Source organism: Heteronotia binoei, chromosome 2, assembly GCF_032191835.1.
Source record: "Heteronotia binoei isolate CCM8104 ecotype False Entrance Well chromosome 2, APGP_CSIRO_Hbin_v1, whole genome shotgun sequence".
NCBI classification, from domain to species: domain Eukaryota; kingdom Metazoa; phylum Chordata; class Lepidosauria; order Squamata; family Gekkonidae; genus Heteronotia; species Heteronotia binoei.
The window spans coordinates 125,236,505-125,260,305 of record NC_083224.1 but is presented as its reverse complement, the minus strand read 5'-3'; the positions used below and the strand labels follow the sequence as shown (position 1 = coordinate 125,260,305).

At 42.5% G+C, this 23,801-nt stretch overlaps 1 protein-coding gene across 2 annotated transcripts in view; it reads left to right on the top strand.

The window, feature by feature from the left end:
* The window catches only part of DNAI4 (dynein axonemal intermediate chain 4), a 68,785-nt gene that overhangs the window by 39,957 nt on the left and 5,027 nt on the right, over positions 1 to 23,801 (top strand). The window contains exons 11-14 of one of the 2 annotated variants that reach the window (XM_060233333.1): positions 4,106 to 4,263; positions 5,582 to 5,697; positions 9,239 to 9,337; positions 12,259 to 12,485. In XM_060233333.1, coding sequence (XP_060089316.1) covers positions 4,106 to 4,263; positions 5,582 to 5,697; positions 9,239 to 9,337; positions 12,259 to 12,485 — 600 coding nt within the window. The remainder of the gene's footprint in view (positions 1 to 4,105; positions 4,264 to 5,581; positions 5,698 to 9,238; positions 9,338 to 12,258; positions 12,486 to 23,801) is intronic. The other variant, XM_060233334.1, reaches the window with a different exon arrangement.

The following is a 23,801-nucleotide window of genomic DNA, read 5'->3' as shown; positions in this document are numbered from 1 at the left end:
TGCAACACACTGAAAGTTCTAAATGGAGAACTGACAGTTGTCAATTGAGCAAGAGCAGTTAGAACTACTTGAAAGGTAGACTTAAAAGCATCTTGTGTATAGTGTTAATAAGCCACCTTTCATACAACATGAGTATCATGGATTATAAAGGACATATATTCAAGATCAGAGCTGTTAAAGTCTTTAACTGATTTTCTTCTCTACTCTCCATTAACTGTCCTTTCAAAATATAATCACTGATTAACAGAAGTGTTGTTAGGTCAAGGCCACTGCCCCATTTAGAACTTTCTTTTGGCAGTGGTTTGGCCAGCCAGATGCTGAGTGAAAACTCAGAAGTAAGAGATAACAGAGATGATCTGAGTTGCTTGTCCTCTGACTCTATAATCTGTGGTGTCTGAAGTGTTCCATTTTGAATGCAACAGTATCAGGTGTATGTTCTGAGGAAATGAGCAATGGCTCATGAAAGCTCATACCCTGCCACAAACTTTTTTATTCTTGAAGGTGTTACTGAACTCTTGATCTTTTCTAATGCTACAGACAGACTAACATGGCTATTCACCTTGATCTAGGTGTATGTTTGTAAACTATATGTTTAGGTGTTGTTTCTTATATGCTGCTTTCCCTTCAAGTACACGTACCCCTTTTCACAATATTAGTTTTAAAAGTCTATACTGCCTCTCCTGAGAATGTTTGCAAACAACTTCCAAAGTAAAATATTATATGTATAAAAACACATGTTATTGAAATTCTGCCCAGGGGTCGTTTGGTTAAAAAAAAAAAGCTACTGGAATGCCCACTCCCCGCCCCTCCTGGCTAAACCACCTTCCCCTTCTTTGCCACCCAGGCCTCCTGGGGAAATCTCCCCAAAAGAACATACTGCAAGGCACATGAAAGTTCATACCTTGAAGAACACTTCATGGGTCTAAAGTGCCAGTGGACTCCAGCTTTTCTCTCAAACACTGGGAGGGGGAGGAGAAGGAAGGAGAGGCAGCCCAACTCCTCTCTGCACAACAAAGAGATGGGGGAAGGAAGGAAGCTAAATGGAGCTCAGGCTTTGCAGCCTGTGCCAGTCTTCAAGGCTAGCTTTTCTCTGCACAACACAGAGATGGGGGAAGGAAGGAGGCCAAATGGAGCTCAGGCTTTGCAGCCTGTATCAGTTTTCAAGGCTAGCTTTTCTCTGCACAACAGAGAGATGAGGGAAGGAAGGAAGCCAAATGGAGCTCAGGCTTTGCTGAGGGCGGGGCTAGCTTTGGCTTTTCTTGCGACCCAGTATTGAGGCTTCCGTGCTGGGTTGCGACCCTGCAATGGGAAACTCTGATTTAGAGCATAAAAAAGCATCCCATCTCATCTAGGTCTTAAAATCAACCAGCTGTTCAACCAGAAAAAGACAGCAATATAAAACAAAAAAGTTATTGCTGTTCAATATTCATTAAAAACAAACATTTAATTACACCAGGTATATATTTGCACACATCTAATGTATTAAAATCCAGGTTTGCTAATATGTATATTTTGGTCTTGATTCTTTTAATAAAGCTCTATTGTATTAAAAAAACACAGAGTCATTAAATTATAGTTAGAAGAATGAACAGGCTTCTTATTCAATGAGGATCCAGAAATTTTCTTCTCAGATCTGAATAAATTACACAGAAAAGGAAGAAATGCTCAATAGTTTCTACTAAAGTCTTATCTCAGATACAAATTCTAGATCCCCCTTCTTGGCCTGTAAATTGTCTATGTAGGACAGCAAATGGAAGTGAATTCATTCTTCGAAGAAAAAAACCCTCTAATAACATGGTACTGTAATCCTATAGAAATAATATGATAACTGGTATTGATTAAATTATGAATAACCAAAATACATAGGGAAATATATGCAATCGTCCTGAAGACCATACCATTCTTTAACTAGCCAATCTATAAGCTCCAGTCTTCCCTAATGCCAGAAGAGAGTCACAATCCAAATTAAGTGAGTGCAGCTTATCTATGAGCTGACGAACCCATCCTAGTTTAAAAGAATATAATACTGACAGTGAAACTAGTGATTCCTTACTTTCTAGATTAATTGCAAGCCATTATTTAATAACCATTAACCAGACTATAATTTAAATTGTCTTCTGCCCAGTTTCCATTCCAAGGAGGATGAGGCAAATCAGACAGTACATCTAGGGCATGCAAAAACTTCTCTAAGAAAATTTGTCTGGATTATATCTGGGCATGTACCCAGGCTACCAATCCATACCACAATAGCATACAAAAACAGTGAGGTTATTTTTGCCCCAAATGCATCCAAAGCTGCAGGGACAAATTGAGCTTCTCAAAATTGCAGTTGTACTCTTGGCTTTCAGGTAGTTCTTTAGCATGCAAAGCCCAAGAGAGTGAATGCTAGAATGTAACTCCCAGATATTTATAAGATTGGACATCTTCCATACTGTGACCTGAGATATTAATTTTGGCCTACAAGATCTAGCAAAAGTGAAAACCTTGGATTTTTCAGAATTAATTACCAGGTGTTCATCAACACAATATTGAATAAAGATCTCAGTTGACTGATGCAGTCCCACTCTGGTTATTGATAGCAGAACCGAGTCATCTCCATACAATATGACTGAAATCAGATGAGACCCTAGCCATGGCAGTATGTGTGCAAAGATGCATATTCAATTACAACAGTGCGCCTTGCGGTCTCACTGGATCGCTTCTATATGCGGCTTATGGCTACCCCAGCCCCTCTTCCGCCTCAGTTCTTCCTTTTGAATTTTACCTCACGACTATGAAACGCAAAGGGTGGGTGTAATATGGATTTCTCAAGACTAGTCTCTTCGGGGGTTTTTTGTTTTGCTTTCAGATGGATATAAACTCAGTTGGTAGGTAGGGGACCACAGCAGCTTTGATAGTTTTCCCAATATACTGGCACCAGAGAACTTTAAAGTAAACCACATAAATTTATTAACGTACACACACCGTCTTCAACTGGGGAATGGGAAATATATACATGGGCTATAATGTATCTCAAGCAGTTAACAGTTTCTTCATAGTTCAGGCTTTATAATATCAAATTCACTTAGGTCTCTCAGGTTTCACAGATCATATAGATTTCCCTCAACCACCTCTTTAGCTCTTAAATGGTATCTGTGTCTATGACCTCTCAGGTCTTTTACTGTGACTCTTCTCTAGTCACACATAGCCCAGCGGCTGTCTTTATAGAGTGAACAGTGAGCTTTGCTTCTCTCGAAGACTCTCCTCAGCTCCTTTCAGACCAACTGCTCTCTTCAGCAGTCTCCCTCAGACTCCGTCAGACACTAACTGCCCTCAGCCGTTAGCTGTCAATCACCTCTGAGAGTTCCGAGCACTCTGGCCCCCACCCTCAGATCATCTGATGCAGGCTCTATGCGTCCTTAGTTTTTTTTGTTAACCCGTTCATTACCGTCACAGCAGTCCCACTCTGGTTATTGATAGCAGAACTGAGTCATCTCCATACAATATGAATGAAATCAGATGAGACCCTAGCCATGACAGTATGTGCACAAAGATGTATATTCAGTCTAGGGGGCTAAATTGTTAATGTAAAAATTAAACAAGATAGGAGCAAGGGCACAACCTTGTCTTACACCCCTGCTGACCTCTATGGGAGCAGATAAACAGCCATTACATCACAATGGATTCTAATCTGAGTATTAAAGTAAAGATGACTAATTTAAAAAAAGTAACCTAACTGATATATTTGTCCTACATAGCATAAAAACAGCACAAAGAGTTTCACAACAATTCTTCTAAAATCATTCCCAGGCTAGAAGTAGTTTGTATAAACAATTTTATAAGATTTATCCTTTAATTAAAAGCCTAGGTAAAAAAGAACGTTTTTGGCCTGGCACCTAAAAGAGTGGATTGAGAGCATGTGTACCTCAAGTGGAAGGCAAATCCACAGGTGAAATGTCACTTCTGGAAAAGCCCTGTCTCTGGTTACCACTTGACTCATCTCTACAGGCTGGGGCACAGTGAGCAGGGCATAGCTGGCAGATCTTAGTTGGTGGGCTAGACAGTACTATTATGTTTTATGGTGTGCATACAGTTAGTTATGTTTTATGTGATTCTATTTCTACAGTGAATCTTTTGACAAACACTTAGGCCCAGTGTGGCAGCTGAAGTGGGTAGAGCAGGACAGGGGTACCACAGGAGACGACAAAGGAGAAATATTAGTGTCCATATCAGCTGATGGCAGAGTCACTAAATGGTTTATTCGAAAAGGTCTAGGTTGCACGGGTAAGTGTGGTCTTCATACATAAAGCATCCTAAAATAGTTACATGGGGTAATAACTGAGGGGCAGATGAAGACTCTAAAAAATACAGAATTAGGCACATGGGCTTTGATCCAGCAGAGTGGCCATGGCATGCATGTGATGTCTGAGTAGTAACAGTCCTTGTGGTAGTTGGTTCACCCTGGACCTCAGAGGACTTTGGTACTTATATAGGGTTACCAGATGTCCTCTTTTTTGTGTTCATCCTCTTTTGGGCTCTTTTTTTTTAACCTGATGAAAATGTCCTCTTTTTGTGTTGGAAGGTTAAGAATATTCCAAGTAAGTAGCACAGCTTAAATAGGAGAGGTATTTAAAATAAGATTTGTCATAAAGATCACTTCTTTGAAGTACTCAGTTGAGAAATTTATCCTCTTTTTTGCTTTTCAAAATATGGTAATCCAAACTTACCTCATCACTTGCCATACAACTGTCATATAATTCATGTCCCAAACACAGATGTCCTCCTAGCCATTCTCTAACGTGTTTTCTCACATGGGGGTTCAAAGGTACCAACTGTCAGTCAAGAAACCTCTGTGGTTTTTCTTGTTGGTCACCTCTGTTGAACAAATGGGAAAGCCAGTGGTCTGTCCTCCTTGTGGTCAGGCTCTGCTCCTTCCTTTGGCTATTTAGCCAGGAGTTTCCTGAACCACATACAGCCTAGCAGTCACTGTATATACTCCCCCAGCTCAACATGATGGCATCGTTACATTCACTCAAAATCTGTGCAACTTCTGGGTTAGGCTGACTTTTTTTGAGGTTGCCAGGGGTAAGTCAGACTTCAGCTTTGCTGCCACAGCCCTCCCCCATCTCTTCCTTTTAAAACAATACCCATAAGTTGATGTTTGGCATAAAAGAGTTGGTGACAGGAGTCTAAAAAACAGTCTACTACTGCTCCCACTCCTGAAAAGCATATTAGCAAGAATTTTGAAGTGTTACATACACACATTCCCTGACACTGGATGGGAAGGGAGCTATGTGCAGAGCACCCCCTTGCCTGCCCCCTTGCAAGTCACCATCCATTTTGAGAAATCTGCTGCTGTATGCCTGAAGGCCCTTGCTGGATTGCGGATAAAGCTTGATATGGGCAGCCACTTTTTATTTTAAAAATAGTGATTCCTTACCTGAGATGGCAATGAGTCAAGCTGCAATTTCTAACATCTGCCTCTTAGCAAAAAAAAAAGAGTTTGCAGCAAAGGTGTACCTGATCAGAGATAAACAGCCATTGTAGCACTAATAATGAAACTCAAGGCATTATACTCTATTTGCATTATCCATCTATACAGACCTAATGAAACTAAAGCGAACAGCAAGTGAAAAGAAAAAAGTAGGAGGAGAAAAGAGAAGTGAAGCACTGATATCTCGACAAGCTCCTGGACTGTGCTTTGACTTTCATCCAAAGGTAAATTTATCTTTACTGATATTCTAGTTCACTTCAGCTGGCCTGACCTTTTTTTTAGTGTTTGTAAGACATCATGCCTATGATTGGTCGTGGACACTTAGGTAGTTATCTATCTATCTATCTATCTATCTATCTATCTATCTATCTATCTATCTATCATCTATCTATCTATCTATCTATCTATCTATCTATCTATCTATCTATCTATCTATCTATCTATCTATCTATCTATCTATCTATCTATCTATCTATCTATCTATCTATCTATTCCTACCTACAAGTTTATAGTACATCTATCTACCTACAGCAAGAGAGATTTTATATTTTTCCTTTTCTCTTTCACTTATTTATTTATTCAATATATATACACACACACACACACATATGGAAAACATCATAAGCAGGGCTTTTTTTGAGCAGAACTACACAGGAATGCAGTTCCATTTGGTTTGTCCAGGGCTCTGGCTCAAAAAAAAAAAAAAAAAGAGAGAAGGCACTAGGCAACTGCATTCTCCCAGATCACATGCTCCATCCTCTCTGCTGCCTCCAACCTCCAACAGGCTTGTGAAGACAGCAAGAGCCACAGAGCCACCCATGATTGCCCCCTCCTTGGAGAAGCTAGGCCTGCCACTGTCCACTCCGCTGCAGGTGGCTCTCTCTCTCTGGCCATGGGTTTTTTGGGGGGAGGGGGAGTGAAACAAGGTTTCTCATTGGGCTGTGTGAGAACACATATCCATGAACTGTACTGTTCTGTGTCAATATGCGGATAGTAACCTACTGATGGGTGATATCACTTCTGGTGATGGCAGGTGGTGTGACCTAATATGTGAATGAGTTCCTACTGGGGTTTTCTACAAAAAACCCCTGGCCATAAGCATCTATCGACAATACAAAAACAATACACAGTTAGAAATGCATCCAAAACAGCTTACCCTCCACCAAATGCCCTTTAGAACAAAACCCTCTTACATCTCTTCCTGAATGCAGCAAGAGCAGGCATCTTGCATACCCACTCCAGTACACCATAGCAAAAGCTCATGACCTAACTGTTGCCATACAGACAATCCTGGAGAAGGCACTACATGAAGAGCATAACTGAAATATTGGAATATACTGAATGATGTAACACAGTAACTATGAGGGCCCCAGGCCATGAAGGCATTAAAGGTGATAACTAGCATTTTGAATTGAGCTCAGAATCAAATTGTTAACCAGTGCAGTTGACACAGTATTGGTGTTATATCTTCTAAGGAGCTGACTCTAGATAGTCTTATTGTCACATTCGTACCTACTGAAGCATCTGAGATGTCTTTAGAGGCAGCCTCACATAGAATGTATTACAATAGTCCAATCTGGAAGGTACAGTAGCATGGATCATGTGGCTAGGTTGGCAGAGTTAAGAGAAAAGATCAGAAACCCATAGAGCAAAATGAAGTAGAATTAGCAATAAAATGACCGTACTAATACAGCTCCGGTTTAGATGACTACCCTCTGGAATTTTATAAGCATTTTAAAGACATCTTAATGCAACCATTCTTCGAATTATTAAATAACACGTTACAGACAGGACAAATCCCTCATACTTGGACACAATTGCAAACAATCACTATTCATAATGAAGGTAAAGCTCCTACAAACCCAGCATCTTACCCACCAATTTCACTTTTGAATGTAGATATGTTTATACCAAAATACTGGCAAATCATCTGAAACAAATTCTCCTATTGTATATTCATAGAGATCAAAATGGTTTTGTCAAAAATAGAGAATTAGTAGATTCAGTCTGCAGAACCCTAGGAATAATACAACATTGTAGACAGAACAAATTAGAATCTGCAATATGTGCAGTAGATATGCACAAAGCATTTGATAGCATAGAAGTACCATATATTAAAGCAGTACTTAAAACCATGAATTTTGGAACAAACTTTTAAAATACAATAGCAGCTCTATATAGTAAACCCACAACACAAATAGTGATTGACCAGAATGTATCCATACCTCTGCAGAAAGGGACCAGGCAGGGATGTCCTCTTTCCCTCCTAATTTTTATTATTGTAATAGAACCTTTAGCAAATTTAATTAGGAACAATAGAGAAATTACAGGAGTTTATATTCATAATCACCATCATAAATTGAATTTATTTGCAGATGATTTGTGTCTTTACTTAACAAATTTGGAGACTTCATTAGATCAAGCATTACAAACATTGAAAAAGTTTAGTGACCTGTCAGGTCTGAATAAACCCAGAAAAATCAGAGCCCTATCCAATACAAATTTCAACTGAAACAAGTAGAAATGCAGTTAAAAAACACACTATTCCATGGGTTAAAAAAATGGAGTCAAAACACCTATAAATCTAGATGATTTATTAGAAGTCAGTTTTAGCACCATATTTCAGGACATCAAAACTAAATGGAAGGACTTGACATGACAATCTTTTACTTGGGCAGATAGACTTGGGCAGAAGGAAGTATTTCGTCACCCAAAAGGTGATTAACATGTGGAATTCACTGCCACAGGAAGTGGCGGCAGCTACAAGCATAGACAGCTTCAAGAGGGGAATGGATAAGCATATGGAGCAGAGGTCCATCAGTGGCTATTAGCCACAGTGTATTGTTGGAACTCTCTCTGTCTGGGGCAGTGATGCTCTGTATTCTTGTGCTGGGGGGGCACAGTGGAAGGGCTTCCGGCCCCACTGGAGGACCTCTTGAGGCACTTGGTTGCTGTTTTTTTGGCCACTGACACAGAGTGTTGGACTGGATGGGCCATTGGCCTGATCCAACATGGCTTCTCTTGTGTTCTTATGACTATCGATAATAAAAACTTACATACTCCCCCTGTTTTTATTTTTTTTTCCGTACACTTCTGATTAAAATACCACAAGCTACAATTAGGAAATGGCAGTAGCTAATAAGTGATTTTGGGGGCACCTCAAAGAAACACAGGATAAGATTTAATATTGTAGTGAGTCAATGGAAATGAGGTATATCCCTCCTTAACCTGGAGAGATACTACTGTGCGGCCCACTTGGCAAACTTGATCAAAGGAATTTATATGTTAGAAACCACCAATTGGTTTCAAATAGAACAATCATGTACCACCCTAAATAATATGTTTGATATCTTTTGGAACTTACAATTGTGCATGGAGGAAATTAAAAAGGCCAGTAGCTTCCTGTCAAATTCACTGGAAATATTGTGTGTGCGTGGGGGGGAATTTCTTAAATTATGTCCTAACATTTCTATACTTACTTCATTCACCAATCAGAAATGGTTTGAGCCAGGCAGAAGTGCTGGTGATCTACCACCATGTATTTGAAAGAAGATACTCCTGAAACCAGCAGTAACCTGTTTATACATTAACAAGGCCACTGTATTATTGTATACTTGTATATAATTAATATTGTATATTAATGTTTATCTTTTCCCTCCATTAAATCTTGGCATTCCACAAAGAACAGCAAACTTGCACCTGCAGTGAACATTCTCAAGATGATGTCCAGTACTGAATAAGTCAAAGCTGTTGGTTTTATTTCAGGACACCAATATATACCTTGCTGGAACTGAAGAAGGCTATATTCACAAATGCTCTTGCTCTTACAATGAGCAGTACCTGGAAACCTACAGAGGACACAAAGTGAGTAAAATGTAACACAATTTGGTTGGATAGGTCTCTCTCTTTCTTGCACATATACACAAAACACGCTAAGGTACCCTTTAAAGGAGGGGGAGCAGTAATTGGCCCTCACTGTAGAACAGAATGAGGTCCCTGTCACGTTTCTCTCCCACCTCGCCCACAGAATGAGCCTCCTTCTCTCCGATCCCTATTGTTTCCTCCCTGAGAAGGATACTGGCTTCCTTGGTCAGGCCAATACTGAGAATGTGTCCCTTGGTTAGAATAGGTTGCTGCCTGCACTTGTTTTGCTATCCTAACCTTTTAAATCGTCTTTTGAGTGGCCTTTAGTGCTCCGCTTCTGTGGAGTGTCCTTGTGGCTCTCCTAACTCTCTTCTCTACTTCCTCCCAGGTAAGGTCACTGGGATCAATCCAACCTAAGTTGGCATTGGTCTGGTCATTGAAGCCATCACATACACTTGCAATAAAGTCACCATCATTGAAATCTGGCTCATCGTTCTCATCCAGTTCTACCTGCCCTGTGAGGAGGGCCAGAAACTTCATACTGGACACATATGCCAGGGGGTTTTCTCCCGGGGCCTGATGCTCACTCACAAAGAGTTTCTTAAGAGAATTACAGGCCCAGACTTGAGATAATATTTTTCATCCAGTCTTGAGCTGTAGACCGATTGATCTTTTGGCTGTGAATACTGTTTCAATCATGGAGAGCTCTGAATCCTTGGCACAGTGCCAAATTAATTGAGTAAGGTTGGTACTGTCCGTTGTGGGATAAGCAGACAAGGCATTGGCACACCACCTTACTGAGTTCTTCTTAAAAAAGGGACCCAGAAGGCTGGACTTCTTTTATGATCTTGGAAGTTTCCTGAGGCATTGGTAGTAGTCACGTCCCTAGTATAGACTGGGTTCAATGGTGCTGGAGCAATCTCATCTGTTTACAGGTGGGCTCCTCGTCTGAATCCTCAGCTGTATCCTGAGAGCAGAGGGATGGATGACCAAAATGAGGGCTGTATGGAGACTAACTTCTCCTTTAGGGCATTTATTTCTTTTTTACAATTGTCATGATTAGTGGATTCACACTTCATTTTATTTTCTTCTCTCAAATACTGTGCTGCATGGTGGACCCATGCTAATTCCTCCTTCATTTTTCTTTACCAGTTTTTCTGCAGCCTTGGCTCTACGCCATGTTTCAGCTACTTCTTTGGTAAGGTTTTGATTGGCCTCTGCAAGATCTACCTTTTCTGTATGATGCTCGGCCAATTCTTGCTTGGTAACCTCCAACTTTGTTTGCTGATAATCTGCTTCCTGATCACTTTGTTCTAGTGCAGCTTGTCAATGTCCTCTTAATGTGGTGGGCATAGGCAATTCCCACAGTGGCAGGCACAGGCAGGAAACCTGGCTTAAGGCACTGCTGTATGATCCATAGGAAACAAAAGTCCATGCTGAACCTGGCATAAAGGTCAGATGATTATACAGTACATAAATGTTCAGAGGCAGTTGGAGAGGTGGTCCAGGGCTAACATCAGTTCCTGAATGTGACCATCTGCCATATACACCTTTTTAACTATAAGAAAATTCATAATCTGATCAGAATTTAAAATGAATGTACAATGACCATGTGCCTGGAAATAGCAGATTAGCATCCCATACTAGATAGCCATTTGCAATTTGGGCACCAGTAACAGAACCAGCCCAGTATGCTTTGAGCCAGATGTGCCTATGAACCTCTTTAGTTGACACACAAGCCCTTAATATTTAGCATTCAGTTGTGCTTTTATTGCTCAAAGCAATTCACATACACTATTTTGCTATAATTCTTGCAACAACCCTGAAAACTGGGCCAGTATGATTAGCTCTGTATTGCAGACTTGCCTAAGGCCATCTGTGAATCTGTGCCAAAAACTGATCTGAACTGAGCACTCCACAGATCACAGGTCATTCTCTTCGCCACTACATTACACTTAGAGGCCCTGTTCACACAGCATGTTGAGTCTGTGTTAACCTGACCCGGTTCTGTTCCAAATATCTTTGTTCCGGATATTATCGATCAGATTGCCATACTGCAATTCGAATCACTCCACGGTGAAACCATCTTTTACCGTCCACACAATGGCACCATGCAGTTCTCCCCCCACACACTATTATGTGCATGTGTGCATTATACGCATCTGCACATTATGTGCATATGTGCATTACTCAAATACACATAGGTTAAAACATGTGGTTATGCGCATATCGCTAAGTAGTAAAAAAAAAAATGGCGACTGTAAACCGGATGTCTAAGGCTCCTTTTGCTCTGAGGCTCCTTTGGCTTCAGACATCCGGAAGTTGGTTAATATTGCAGCAGAACTATCCAGACAGAGAAAACTACGAGGTGAAACCGGAGAATTCAAAAAACATCACAAAGAAGCAGGTAACAAAATAATCCGGTTCCGAGAAGGATTTGGGGGGGGGGGGGGTCTACCATGAGTTTATACAGGGAGGCAGATGTTGCTGTCTGATCAGCCATCTGGAAGGAAACAGCAGCAGCATCTGATTATACTGTGTGTCTGAACAGGGCTAAAATGTTACATTACATTGAAGCATATGGTCTTGATTCAAAAGATCTAGGTATACACATTCATTGTACAGGCATTAAGTCTTTCTCTGCAGCCTCCAGAGCTGAACTATTACTCAGTTCAAAAAGCTACTTGACATATCAGCTGGCTCAGTGGTTACAGTTTGGGTTATAACCAATAACATTAGCCTGGCTATACTGGTTTATTGCCTCTGCTACTCATCTCATGGTGCTTGTAGAAGTCCTCCAAAATCTTGATGGGAGTTGACTTTGGTGTAGTAGCACTTTGGCTACTTTACGCAAGCATCTTAGTATGTTTTGACACTCAGGAGCCTTACAATAAAACATTTATTTTTCTCTCCATATTAAGGGTCCAGTGTACAAGATAGCATGGAATCCATTCAGCACTGAAGTTTTTCTAAGTTGCTCCGCTGACTGGAGTATTATGTTATGGCGCCAAGATTCAACTCGCCCCATTCTAAGTTTCAGCTCCACAACCAATGTTATTTATGATGTCATGTGGTCTCCCAGTTCAGCATTTGTGTTTGCAGCAGTGAATGAAATTAGAGTGGAAATCTGGGATCTTAGTGTCAGCTCGTAAGTATCTGCTTTGCTTAAAAATTTGGAAATGGATAATTGCTGTAAATAGCATATTGCACATATGGAATAACACTTTACAGCACTCTAAAAAATTCTCAGCAGTCTGTAATTTTGAAGCCATGGAAAGTTTGTTTGGTTGCTGATAGAGCTGTCCTATCAGGAGAAATTTGATTCATTACCTAAAAGCTGGGCTGCTGCTAGCCAATGATGAGGGGAAAAGAGGAATGAACCAATATATTATTCAAATATATTAGAAGTAAGAAACCAGCCAGGGAGGCAGTGGGGGAGGGAGGCAGCCAGGGAGGCAGTGGGGCCCTTGGATGACCATGGGGTAAAAGGATTACTGAAGGAGGATAGGGAAATGGCTGAGAAGCTGAATGAATTTTTTGCCTCCATCTTCACTGTGAAAGATGAGAACTTTTTGCCCGCCCCAGAACCACTAATTTTGGAAGGGGTGTTGAAAGACCTGAGTCAGATTGAGGTGACAAAAGAGGAGGTCCTACAACTGATAGACAAATTAAAAACTAATAAGTCACCGGGTCCGGATGGTATACATCCGAGAGTTCTGAAAGAACTCAAAGTTGAACTTGTGGATCGTCTAACAAAAATCTGTAATCTTTCATTGAAATCTGCCTCCGTTCCTGAGGACTGGAAGGTAGCAAATGTCACCCCCATCTTTAAAAAGGGTTCCAGAGGAGATCCGGGAAATTACAGGCCAGTCAGTCTGACTTCAATACCAGGAAAGTTGGTAGAAAGCATTATCAAGGACAGAATGAGGAGGCACATTGATGGACACAGGTTATTGAGGAAGACTCAGCATGGCTTCTGTAAGGGAAGATCTTGCCTCACGAACCTGTTACATTTCTTTGAGGGGGTGAACAAACATGTGGACAAAGGAGACCCGATAGATGTTGTTTACCTTGACTTCCAGAAAACTTTTGATAAAGTTCCTCATCAAAGGCTCCATAGAAAGCTTGAGAGTCATGGAGTAAAAGGACAGGTCCTCTTGTGGATCAAAAACTGGCTGAGTAATAGGAAGCAGAGAGTGAGTATAAATGGGCAGTCTTTGCAGTGGAGGACGGTAAGCAGTGGGGTGCCACAGGGCTCGGTACTGGGTCCCATGCTCTTTAACTTGTTCATAAATGATTTAGAGTTGGGAGTGAGCAGTGAAGTGGCCAAGTTTGCAGATGACACTAAATTGTTCAGGGTGGTGAGAACCAGAGAGGATTGTGATGAACTCCAAAGGGATCTGTTGAAGCTGGGTGAGTGGGCGTCAGCGGTTCAATGTGGCCAAGTGCAAAGTAATGCACATTGGGGCCAAGAATCCCAGCTACAAATACAAGTTGATGGGGTGTGAACTGGCAGAGACTGACCAAGAAAGAGATCTTGGGGTCATGGTAGATAACTCACTGAAAATGCCAAGACAGTGTGCATTTGCAATAAAAAAGGCCAACGCCATGCTGGGAATTATTAGGAAAGGAATTGAAAACAAATCAGCCAGTATCATAATGCCCCTGTATAAATCGATGGTGCGGTCTCATTTGGAGTACTGTGTACAGTTCTGGTCGCTGCACCTCAAAAAGGATATTATAGCATTGGAGAAAGTCCAGAAAAGGGCAACTAGAATGATTAAAGGGTTGGAACACTTTCCCTATGAAGAAAGGTTGAAACGCTTGGGACTCTTTAGCTTGGAGAAACGTCGACTGCGGGGTGACATGATAGAGGTTTACAAGATAATGCATGGGATGGAGAAAGTAGAGAAAGAAGTACTTTTCTCCCTTTCTCACAATACAAGAACTCGTGGGCATTCGATGAAATTGCTGAGCAGACAGGTTAAAACGGATAAAAGGAAGTACTTCTTCACCCAAAGGGTGATTAACATGTGGAATTCACTGCCACAGGAGGTGGCGGCGGCCACAAGCATAGCCACCTTCAAGAGGGGTTTAGATAAAAATATGGAGCAGAGGTCCATCAGTGGCTATTAGCCACAGTGTGTGTGTGTGTGTGTGTGTGTGTGTATATATATATATATATATATATATATATATATATATATATAATTTTTTTGCCACTGTGTGACACAGAGTGTTGGACTGGATGGGCCATTGGCCTGATCTAACATGGCTTCTCTTATGTTCTAACCACACATTTTAAGCTAATTCCAGCAAAAGAGGGAATCAGTAACAAAAGAAGTGAGTTACCATGAAAAGTGCTAGGCCTTATGCTATTTAATATCTATATGAAGTCACTGGGAGAAGTTATCAGGAGGTAATATAAATAATTAATTATTGTATGGCAGTGTGTGTAGCAGGGGCATAGACTTTTCAATTTCTGGGGGGATGGGGCCCAGCCAGAGGCATCTGATCCAGTGACATCATAGGGAGAAGCCAGTGACATCATAGGGAGGGGCCTCCATTATCACTACCTATGAATTTATAGAGAAGCTCCCTCCCCATAAATTTAGGGAGCACCCCCCCCACAACAATGCCCATGGACTGGGCCAAACCCAGGAAAAGGTGGAAGTTTGCCAGTGGTTATAGTGGTATCTCAGAGGTCTCTTGCTGTGTCCTGTTTTTGAAATTCACTTTTAGAATAGTCACTTTAAGATCTGCACATATACACATCATATGTATAGGAAAAACCAATGGTCACAAATTTGACAGTAAAAGGCAATATAGAAAAGTTTTAGGGGAACATCTTATAAGTTTCCCTGGACATTCACTTACAGGTGTCTTGTTTCTGCCTCATTAATAAAGTACGATTGTACTGAAATTGACAAAACTATGGCATCACAGATACCTTTGTTTGATAAATTCATGGGTCTCTGACCCAGGGCAGAATACAAAACAGTTTCTGGGTGCTCCATTTCTGAGCAATGTACGAAGTTCAGAGTTAGTGGCAATGTTCTTCTCACTTCAAATTCATATCCTACAAAGTGAATACAAGTACATTTTGAGGCAATTCAGAACAGTGCCCATGGCCCATGACCCCATATCACCTAGGATTTTATATACCTTGTCCTCTTAGAACACTGCTTAGAAATTCCACCTTAAAAACACAAATATTCACAACAAATCATTAATGAAAATCATATGATTCAATTTACGGGAAATGACTGCATTCCTGTGCATGGTATATTTCTGCTCTTCAGGTTCAACTTGCAAAGCACAATGGACTTCAACAAATGATCTTCAGACAGCTGAAATACAACTTTAACTTTTAATTAACATTGCAAACTGTTTCTTTAGAAATTACTTTTAGAAATTAAACTACAATCAAATATTCTCCCAGTCCCGTTACCCCTTCTGCTCCCACAAGCATCCAATCTCCAGGTGAGGAGATCTCTTAGAGTTACAACTGCTATCCAAATAGATGGCACAGATCAGCTCCCCTTGAGGTTGGGTGACGTGGGGGACATACAAGATAGGGCTTCAGAGTGGGATCTGCCAGACCCAGGTTCTTGCTGTGGAAGCTGACTGGGTGATTTTGGACCAGGTATAGACTTCCAGACTAACTTGCCTCTCAGGGTTGTTGTTCAGATCACATGGGGGGGAGAGAAGAATGATGCAAACTGCTTTGCCACCCTCCCAACTGTAGAATCTGCAGGGAGGGGGAAGGCAATGGAAAGCTGAAGTCAGAGGGGCAGATAATTTTAAAAGGCCTCTGATCTTCCCAATCTTCCCTCTTCCCAATCTCACTTTTCCCCAATTGTAAGTATGTTGAGCCCAACCTTGCAGCCTATTACCACACTGAAAGTGGATGCAGCCAGGGAGGATCAAAGGTTGTACTTTCTTTCCCAAAAGACACCAAACATATTTAAGTATTGATGTGTTCTGCATAGCAAAACCTTAGTAATTAATCTAGTGAGTCCAAAGATACAGCAAAATTTTTTGCAGAAAACCTACCTTTTGCAATATCAATTGTCCCCCTTCAGCCCTCTAGACAGGCCAGATGAAAGGATAAAACAAGCACCTTTTCCTAGATCTGTCCCTACTGATAAGTGTACTACACTTCTGTTGCCTTACACATAAACATTATCAAAGTTGTTTCCACACCCACTTGATGCAGGTCTGCTCAAAACAGCTTTTTCCAGAGACAAAGCAGTCTTCCTATTCACACATATGTGTTTCCTGCCTGGGAGGGGAGAGAATGGGGATGTTTACTTATTTCTGCTCTGTAGCTCAATTAGCATTTGTAAGGGGGAAAAGATACACTCTGAGTCTCTGACTTCCTTCTTGGCAGCGAAGAGGAAAATAACACTTCACATGCCTTTGAAGATCATTTCAAAGGAGTATTCCTGGCAGGGGGCTTAGCCCCCAGGAAAAAAATTCGGGGGGGGGGGTGAGGGGGCGGGAGCCCTGAAGCCCCCACGTACTTTACGCCTATGGTGCATAGGATACAAGAACAAAAACGTAATTGTGATATGTATAGGTTACCATACTTTTTATCATTTTCACAAAAATTGACAGTAACAATCATAAGAAACATTTTCAACAGAGCTCATTGTAGTTTAGTAATACAGCATACAAGTAACTAGTTATAATAATAGATGTATTTCGTGTTGCCACTTCATCAGTATTCTTAATGTCTTGTTCTTGTTGAGCTGTATGTAATGAAGGAGTAAACCAGTATCTTTTTTAAAAAACACGTGCAAAGCCTTTCATTTCATTACTGGCCAAAACACTCTCCATGGATACTGGATACAAATACTGAGGCTTCATGAAGGAACCACCCTAAAAATACAGACAACAATGCTCTCATAAAGTTTGTTATTAAATTAATATGGTGCATTTTGAGGACCCTGGGATGAATTCAAAACTTTATATCCAAATTATTCAACTTAACTATTACAGGGAACATATACTCTTAAGACTCACCCATTGTTGCAATGTACTTTTCTGTATGGAGCAAGCCAATCTCTTTTGTCTGATTCCAAACCTTCAATTCTGGAGTTGGCATAATACTCTCAAAATGCAAGCAATGCAGTAATGAGACCCCATAGAGGAAAATATTTATGAATTTCTTATAAAGAGTAAGCCATTTTTCATTTTAAGCAGGGACAAAGCCTTTTCTTCTTAAAGAAAACCGTCAACACTTACTGCTCTAACCAAACATTTATTACAGAAAAAATACTGTAAGGTAAGAGAAAAATAGAGCACCTTTGGCTCTAAAAGTCCCTGCTGTGGACTCCTATGAATGAACTGTAATACTTTATAAGTTCTGCAGACATATGGAGTATTTTCTATACAATATTTTTCCTGTAATGAATGTTTGGTAAGAATAGTAAGTGTTGATGGTTTCACCCTGATTTTTTTTTGTCAGAGCTTTGTTTTAATGTAAGGAGTCTCCTTTGTTCTATCATAGACTTTTTTTTAAGGCAGTAGACATTTCAGAGGTGTTCTGCTATTTCCTGTCTCTGCATCACAACCCTGGTATTCCTTGGATATTGCCCATTCAAATACTTGCCAAGGACAACATCAGGAAGTATGGGCCACAGTGTCACCAATATGCAGATGACACCCAGCTCTACCTTTCTTTTTCTCCTGATTCTGAGAATGGTATTGATATTCTGAACTGGTGCTTGGAGTCAGTAATGGGTAGGATGAGGGTAAACAAGCTGAAATTTAATCCTGACAAGACAGAGATTCTGTGGGTTAGTTGAAAAACCGACCTTGGACTTGAAAATTCTCCTACTTGGATAGGGTTATAGACCCCTTGAAAAGCCATGAACACAGCTTGGGAGTGCTACTCATCACAGCAGTCACCTTTGAAAAGCAGGTAACTGTGGTGATCCAAGACTTTTGCCCAGTTCCAGCTGATGTGTCAGCTGACCACATTCCTGGTTCAGTCAGATCTAGCCACAGTGATCTTAAGTTATATCTTAAGTTACATCTTGACTGGGCTATTGCAATGCATTCCACTTGGGGCTATCCTTGAAGAGTGTTTGGAAGCTGCAGCTACTGCAGAATGCTGTGGCTATACTGCTGGTTGAGGCCAGCTGCTAAATGCAATATTACAGCAATTATATTGGCTGCTGATCCACTCCTGAGCTCAAATCAAGATGTTGCTTTCATATTTTAAAGCCCTGCCTGGCTTGGGACCATGGTATCTGAAGGACCATCTTCTCCCATGTGTTCCTGTCTGGGAATTAAGATGCCCTCCTGACAATCCCACCAATCAAAGAAGCTAGTCTGATGGGCACACAAGACACGTCCTTTTTGGCAGCAGCCCCATGAGTATGAAACAACCTTCCCAGGGTTGTTCCTAAATAAAACTGTCTTCCACTTTCAATGTTCAAGGGGCAGTGGAAGACAGTTTTCTTTAGGGCTGCACTAGACTAAGTTTTTATTTATTGGCAGTTCTAATGGGAAATTTTAAACTGTGATTTTTACATTTTTAAAAATAATTCTAGTTTTATTTAAAATGGTTCAAAAAAGAGAAATGGTTCTCTTTTTTGGAGGTTTGAACTGAGCAAAGTTTTCACTGCATTTAAAAAAGTTTTCTCTCTGGCAGAGACTAGGCAGGAGTTCAGTTGCTTTCTGGCTTACCTCAGCCACCTTTTTAGAAATGCTAATAGGTCTAAAAAGAGACAATGGAATGTCAAGCTCCCCGCACCCCAGCAGGGAACAGAGATGTGGAGGTGTTAAGTACTAGAAGGACTTTAGGAAGAAACTCCTGGGTCGTTTTCGCACTCACCTTCCGCCGGCGCGACCCCCCTCTTCACCGCGCAGGATCTGCGCGGATTTCGCACTAAACGCTGCGGAGCAGCCAGAAAAGCCGGAAGTTCCCATCGCAAAAGCCGCGCAAACGCCAAACTGCTTTTTGGCGGTTTCAGTTTGAGCGGCTTTTGCGCCGGGAGCTTCTGGCTTTTCTGGCTGCTCCGCAGCGTTTAGTGCGAAATCCGCGCAGATCCTGCGCGGTGAAAAGGGGGGTCGCGCCGGCGGAAGGTGAGTGCGAAAACAACCCTGGAGACATCAAGAAAAGCTTTTTTGACCCAGCATGACCCCGTCAGTGGGTGAAGAAAGAAAAATGATAAAACTCCTGGGAGCAAGGAGGAAGTTCTCTTTGGTGCTGATTTCATCAAAGCAGACAGAGCTCTTAACTTAAGTCTGGGTGGGTTGCCAGGTCCAACTCAGGAAATATCTGGGGACTTTGGAGGTGGAGCCAGGAAACTTGGGGTGGAGCCAGGAGCAAAGGTGTGACAAACACAATTGAACTCCAAAGGGAGTTCTGGCCATCACATTTAAAGGGACTGCACTCCTTTTAAATGTCTTCCCTCTGTTTGGAAATAGGGAAGGATAGGGGCACCTTCTTTGGGGGCATGTAATATTGGATCCCCTGGTCCAATCTTTTTGAAACTTAGCGGGTGTTTTGAGGAGAGGCACTGGATGCTATGCTGAAAATTTGGTGCCTTTGCCTAAAAAAAAACAGCCCCTGAACCCCAGATACCCACAGATCAATTTTCCATTACACCCTATGGGAACTGATCTCCAAAGGGTATAATGGAGTGCCCAGCAGACATTTCCATCCTCTCCCCCCCACACACACACTTTCTGATAACCCTGAAGCAGGGAAAGGGCCTCCAAACCAGGGGATCCTCTGCCCCCAACTGGAAATTGGAAACCCTAGGTCTGGAGGAGGCGACCATTGCCATGTGCTGGCCTGCACACCTGAAGGAAACTTGAAGTTAATTGTACTCCTGTAAAAGTCTATAACTTCTAAGTGAAAGTGCCTGCCTTATATTTAACATTTATTGGGGCTCCCAAGGTGGGAGCACATTCAGCCGGGACTTCGGGCGCTGCACTGGCTGCCAATATCCTACCGAGTTCGGTACAAGGTGCTGGTTATTACCTTTAAAGCCCTATATGGTCTAGGACCTGCCTACCTGAGGGACCGTCTCTCCCCGCATGTTCCCCAGAGAGCACTGAGATCGGGATCTCAAAATCTTTTGGTTGTCCCCGGGCCAAAGGAAGCCCGCTTGAAGATCACAAGGGACCGGGCCTTCTCTGTAATGGCTCCATTTTGGTGGAACCAGTTGCCGGAGGAGGTAAGGGCCCTGCGGGATCTCACCCAATTCCGCAGGGCCTGTAAGACAGTCCTCTTCCAGCTGGCCCACAACTAACGGCCCTGTATACCGACTACTGAATACTGTATACTGTATACTGAATTTGTATCTGAAGCTGAATAGAGTGTAGCTCCACGACCGCTGTCTGTTTTAATGATGTATAGTTATAACAAATGTTTGATTTTAATTATATATTATGAAATGTTAATTTTAAAGTGTAATTTTATATTTTTATGTTAGTTTTATATATGTTGTAAGCCGCCCTGAGCCACTCGGTGGGAAGGGCGGGATATAAATCCCAGATAAATAAATTTAAAAAAATAACATTTGATTGGATACGTATCGAGGGAGGGGCAGAAGAATCATGTTTTACCCTTATCTTTTGAATCCCTTGATCAGTTGGGAGGCAGAGGCTGGCTTTATTCAGCCACCTCCCTGAATATCTTCCGTGCCCCCAGTAGGGGTCAGTCACCAGAGGCTGCCATGACTTCCAGGTGTGCACGTGCACACACACAAATATACAAAAAATATGGAAAAGCCAACTGAAATTGCTACGTATAAGTTATAAGTATTTCATTTTAAATTCTGAAGTTCTGTTCTCAGTTCTTTGTTTCTCCTTAATATATTCACAAACTTCCCTAAATCATTTCCCCACTGCAACTGTCTCCCATTGCTTAGCTAACTCCCTTCGGAAAAAACAAATTCTACAAATCCTTGAATATTACAGGTCTTCTGCTGGACACTAAGGGACAAGCTCTCAAACACTGCCCCCCTTAAAAAAGCCCTATTGAAAAGGGGCGCTGTATTCCCTTGGGCCAGGCTCTCTTAGGAAGGTGACTCGGAATGGCCACAGGCACTGATGGCTGTAGAAAGGGGCGGGGCAGCTTCACAGAGGAGGAGGCCTTCCATCAGCAGCTCTTGGTCACTGGTGACTGAGGGGAACCTCCACATTCAGACAGAGGTAGCAAGTTTCTGTATCTGGGCAGTACCACAACAGGCCATGGAGAGACCAGCTCAGTCTATCTTCATGTCCCTTTAGGGATCCCAGGAGCAGGGGCTGAGGGCAGTGGCAAGATCCCTCCTCCTTCCCACCTTGACTGGCTCTCCTTCAGGCATGTGCTTCCCCCCACAAGTTCTCTTTGTGGCCAGGGGGTACAGGGGACGGTAAAATTCCAGGTTAGGAAATTCTTGGAGATTTCAGGATGGAGCCTGGGGAGAACAGGGACCTTGGTGGGGTAGAGTGCCCTACAGTCCTCCCTCCAAAGCATCCATGTTCTCAGTGGGGAGGGGACTAGTCTCCAGTCATCTGGAGATGAGCTGTAATTCTGAAGGATCCCCAGGCCCCATCTGGAGGCTGGCAACACTCTCTCTCTTCCCGCTCACCTTTCTCTCCTTTGCTGAAACCCCAAGCATGGACAACAGGTCTCCCATGGGGGGGCAGGCACACAGAGCAGTCAGTGTGACACTCCAGGTTCAAGAGTCAGGCCAGGCTCTGTAAGACAGATCTCCTCCCCTTTAGGGTTGCCAAGTCCAATTCAAGAAATAATAACAATAATAATAATAATAATAATAATAATAATAATAATAATAATAATAATAATAATAATAATAATAATAATAATAATAATAATAAACTTCATTATTATTATTTTTATTAGAAATATCTGGGGACTTTGGGGGTGGAGCCAGAAGACACTGGGGTGGAGCCAAGAACAAGGGTGTGATAAGCATAACTGAACTCCAAGGGAGTTCTGGCCATCACATTTAAAGGGACAGCACACCTTTTTAAATGCCCTTTTTCCATAGGAAATAATGAAGGATAGGGGCACTATCCTTTGGGGCATATAGAATTGGACCCCCTGGTCCAATCGTTTTGAAACTTGGGGGATATTTTGGGCAGAGGGACTAGATGTTATACTAAAAATTTGGTGCCTCTATCTCAAAAAATAGCCCCCCCCCAGAGCCCCCAATACCCGCAGATCAATTCCCCATTATTCCCTATGGGAATCGTTCTCCACAGGGAATAATAGAGTGCCCAGTAGACATTTCCCTCCCCCCCCCCGCGCTTTCTAAAGCGGGGGGAGGGCCTCCAAACCAGGGAATCCCCTGCCCCCTTCCTCTCTCTCACACACAAATACTTACTGGGTCTTGTTCCTGCAGAACTTTACTTGCTCTGAAAACTGAAAGCAAAAGAAAGGGAGGGGCCATTCTCCTGCGAAACTGTTACTGACACTTTCCCATGAAGCCCTTCCTGTTTCCTGCTTCCTGCTCAGCCTTAAAGGCACACAGACCTGTTTGCAGGTTTCTAACCCTGCAGAAGCTCTAAAACTTCATGGTGACTGTGGGGGCAGGGCTTCCCCGCCAGCCAGCTGGCCGAGGGCAGGGGGGGGGAGCCTCTAAAAACGGGATCCCCTGCTGGGACCTGGGGATTGGGAAGCCTACCTCCCCTTTGATGTGAAAGTCATACTTCTTCTGCCTAGCTTGTTTTGCAGAGTTGTTGTGAAGACAACAGGGGGAACTGCCCTAGGAGGAGGGCCAGATATGGTCAAAAGGCTATCTAGAAACATAGTAAATGAAGGAAAGGATGCTGCCCTGAGACCCCTGCAGAATGGTGAGAGAAAAGGCCACCAAACAGACAGAGGAAGAACTGGGCAGGCAGGGAGGGAGGGCCAGATCCACACACAGCATCTGTTGGTTTCCCCACATGGGTTAATGTGCTGGCCACCCCCCCCCCCCCGCCAGCCATCTCCTTTGTGAGCTCTTATAGCCAGTCTTCCTTTGGACACCAGCCATCTGCCTTGCAGTCTTTGGTGAAAGACTCCAGCAGGCACTGCATCCCAGGCCAATTTGCAGAAGGCCAAGACTTGACAAGAGGCTGGTGCTCTCCCATTTCTGCAGTCCACCCTGGGCAGTGGGACTTGCTGGATGCGGAGCTGCAGTGGAGCTAGGCTTCCCAATCCCCAGGTCCCAGAGGGGGATCCCCCGGTTTTACAGGCTTTCCCCCTCCCCCAGCCAGCTGGCCGGCGGGGGAAGCCCCGCCCCCAGAGCCATCACGCACCTCCATGAACGATTCCCATAGGGAATGATGGGGAATTGATCCATGGGTATCGGGGGCTCTGGGGGGGGCTGTTTTTTGAGATAGAGGCACCAATTTTCAGTATAGCATCTAGTGCCTCTCCCCAAAATACCTCCCAAGTTTCAAAAAGATTGGACCAGGGGGTCCAATTCTATGAGCCCCAAAAGAAGGT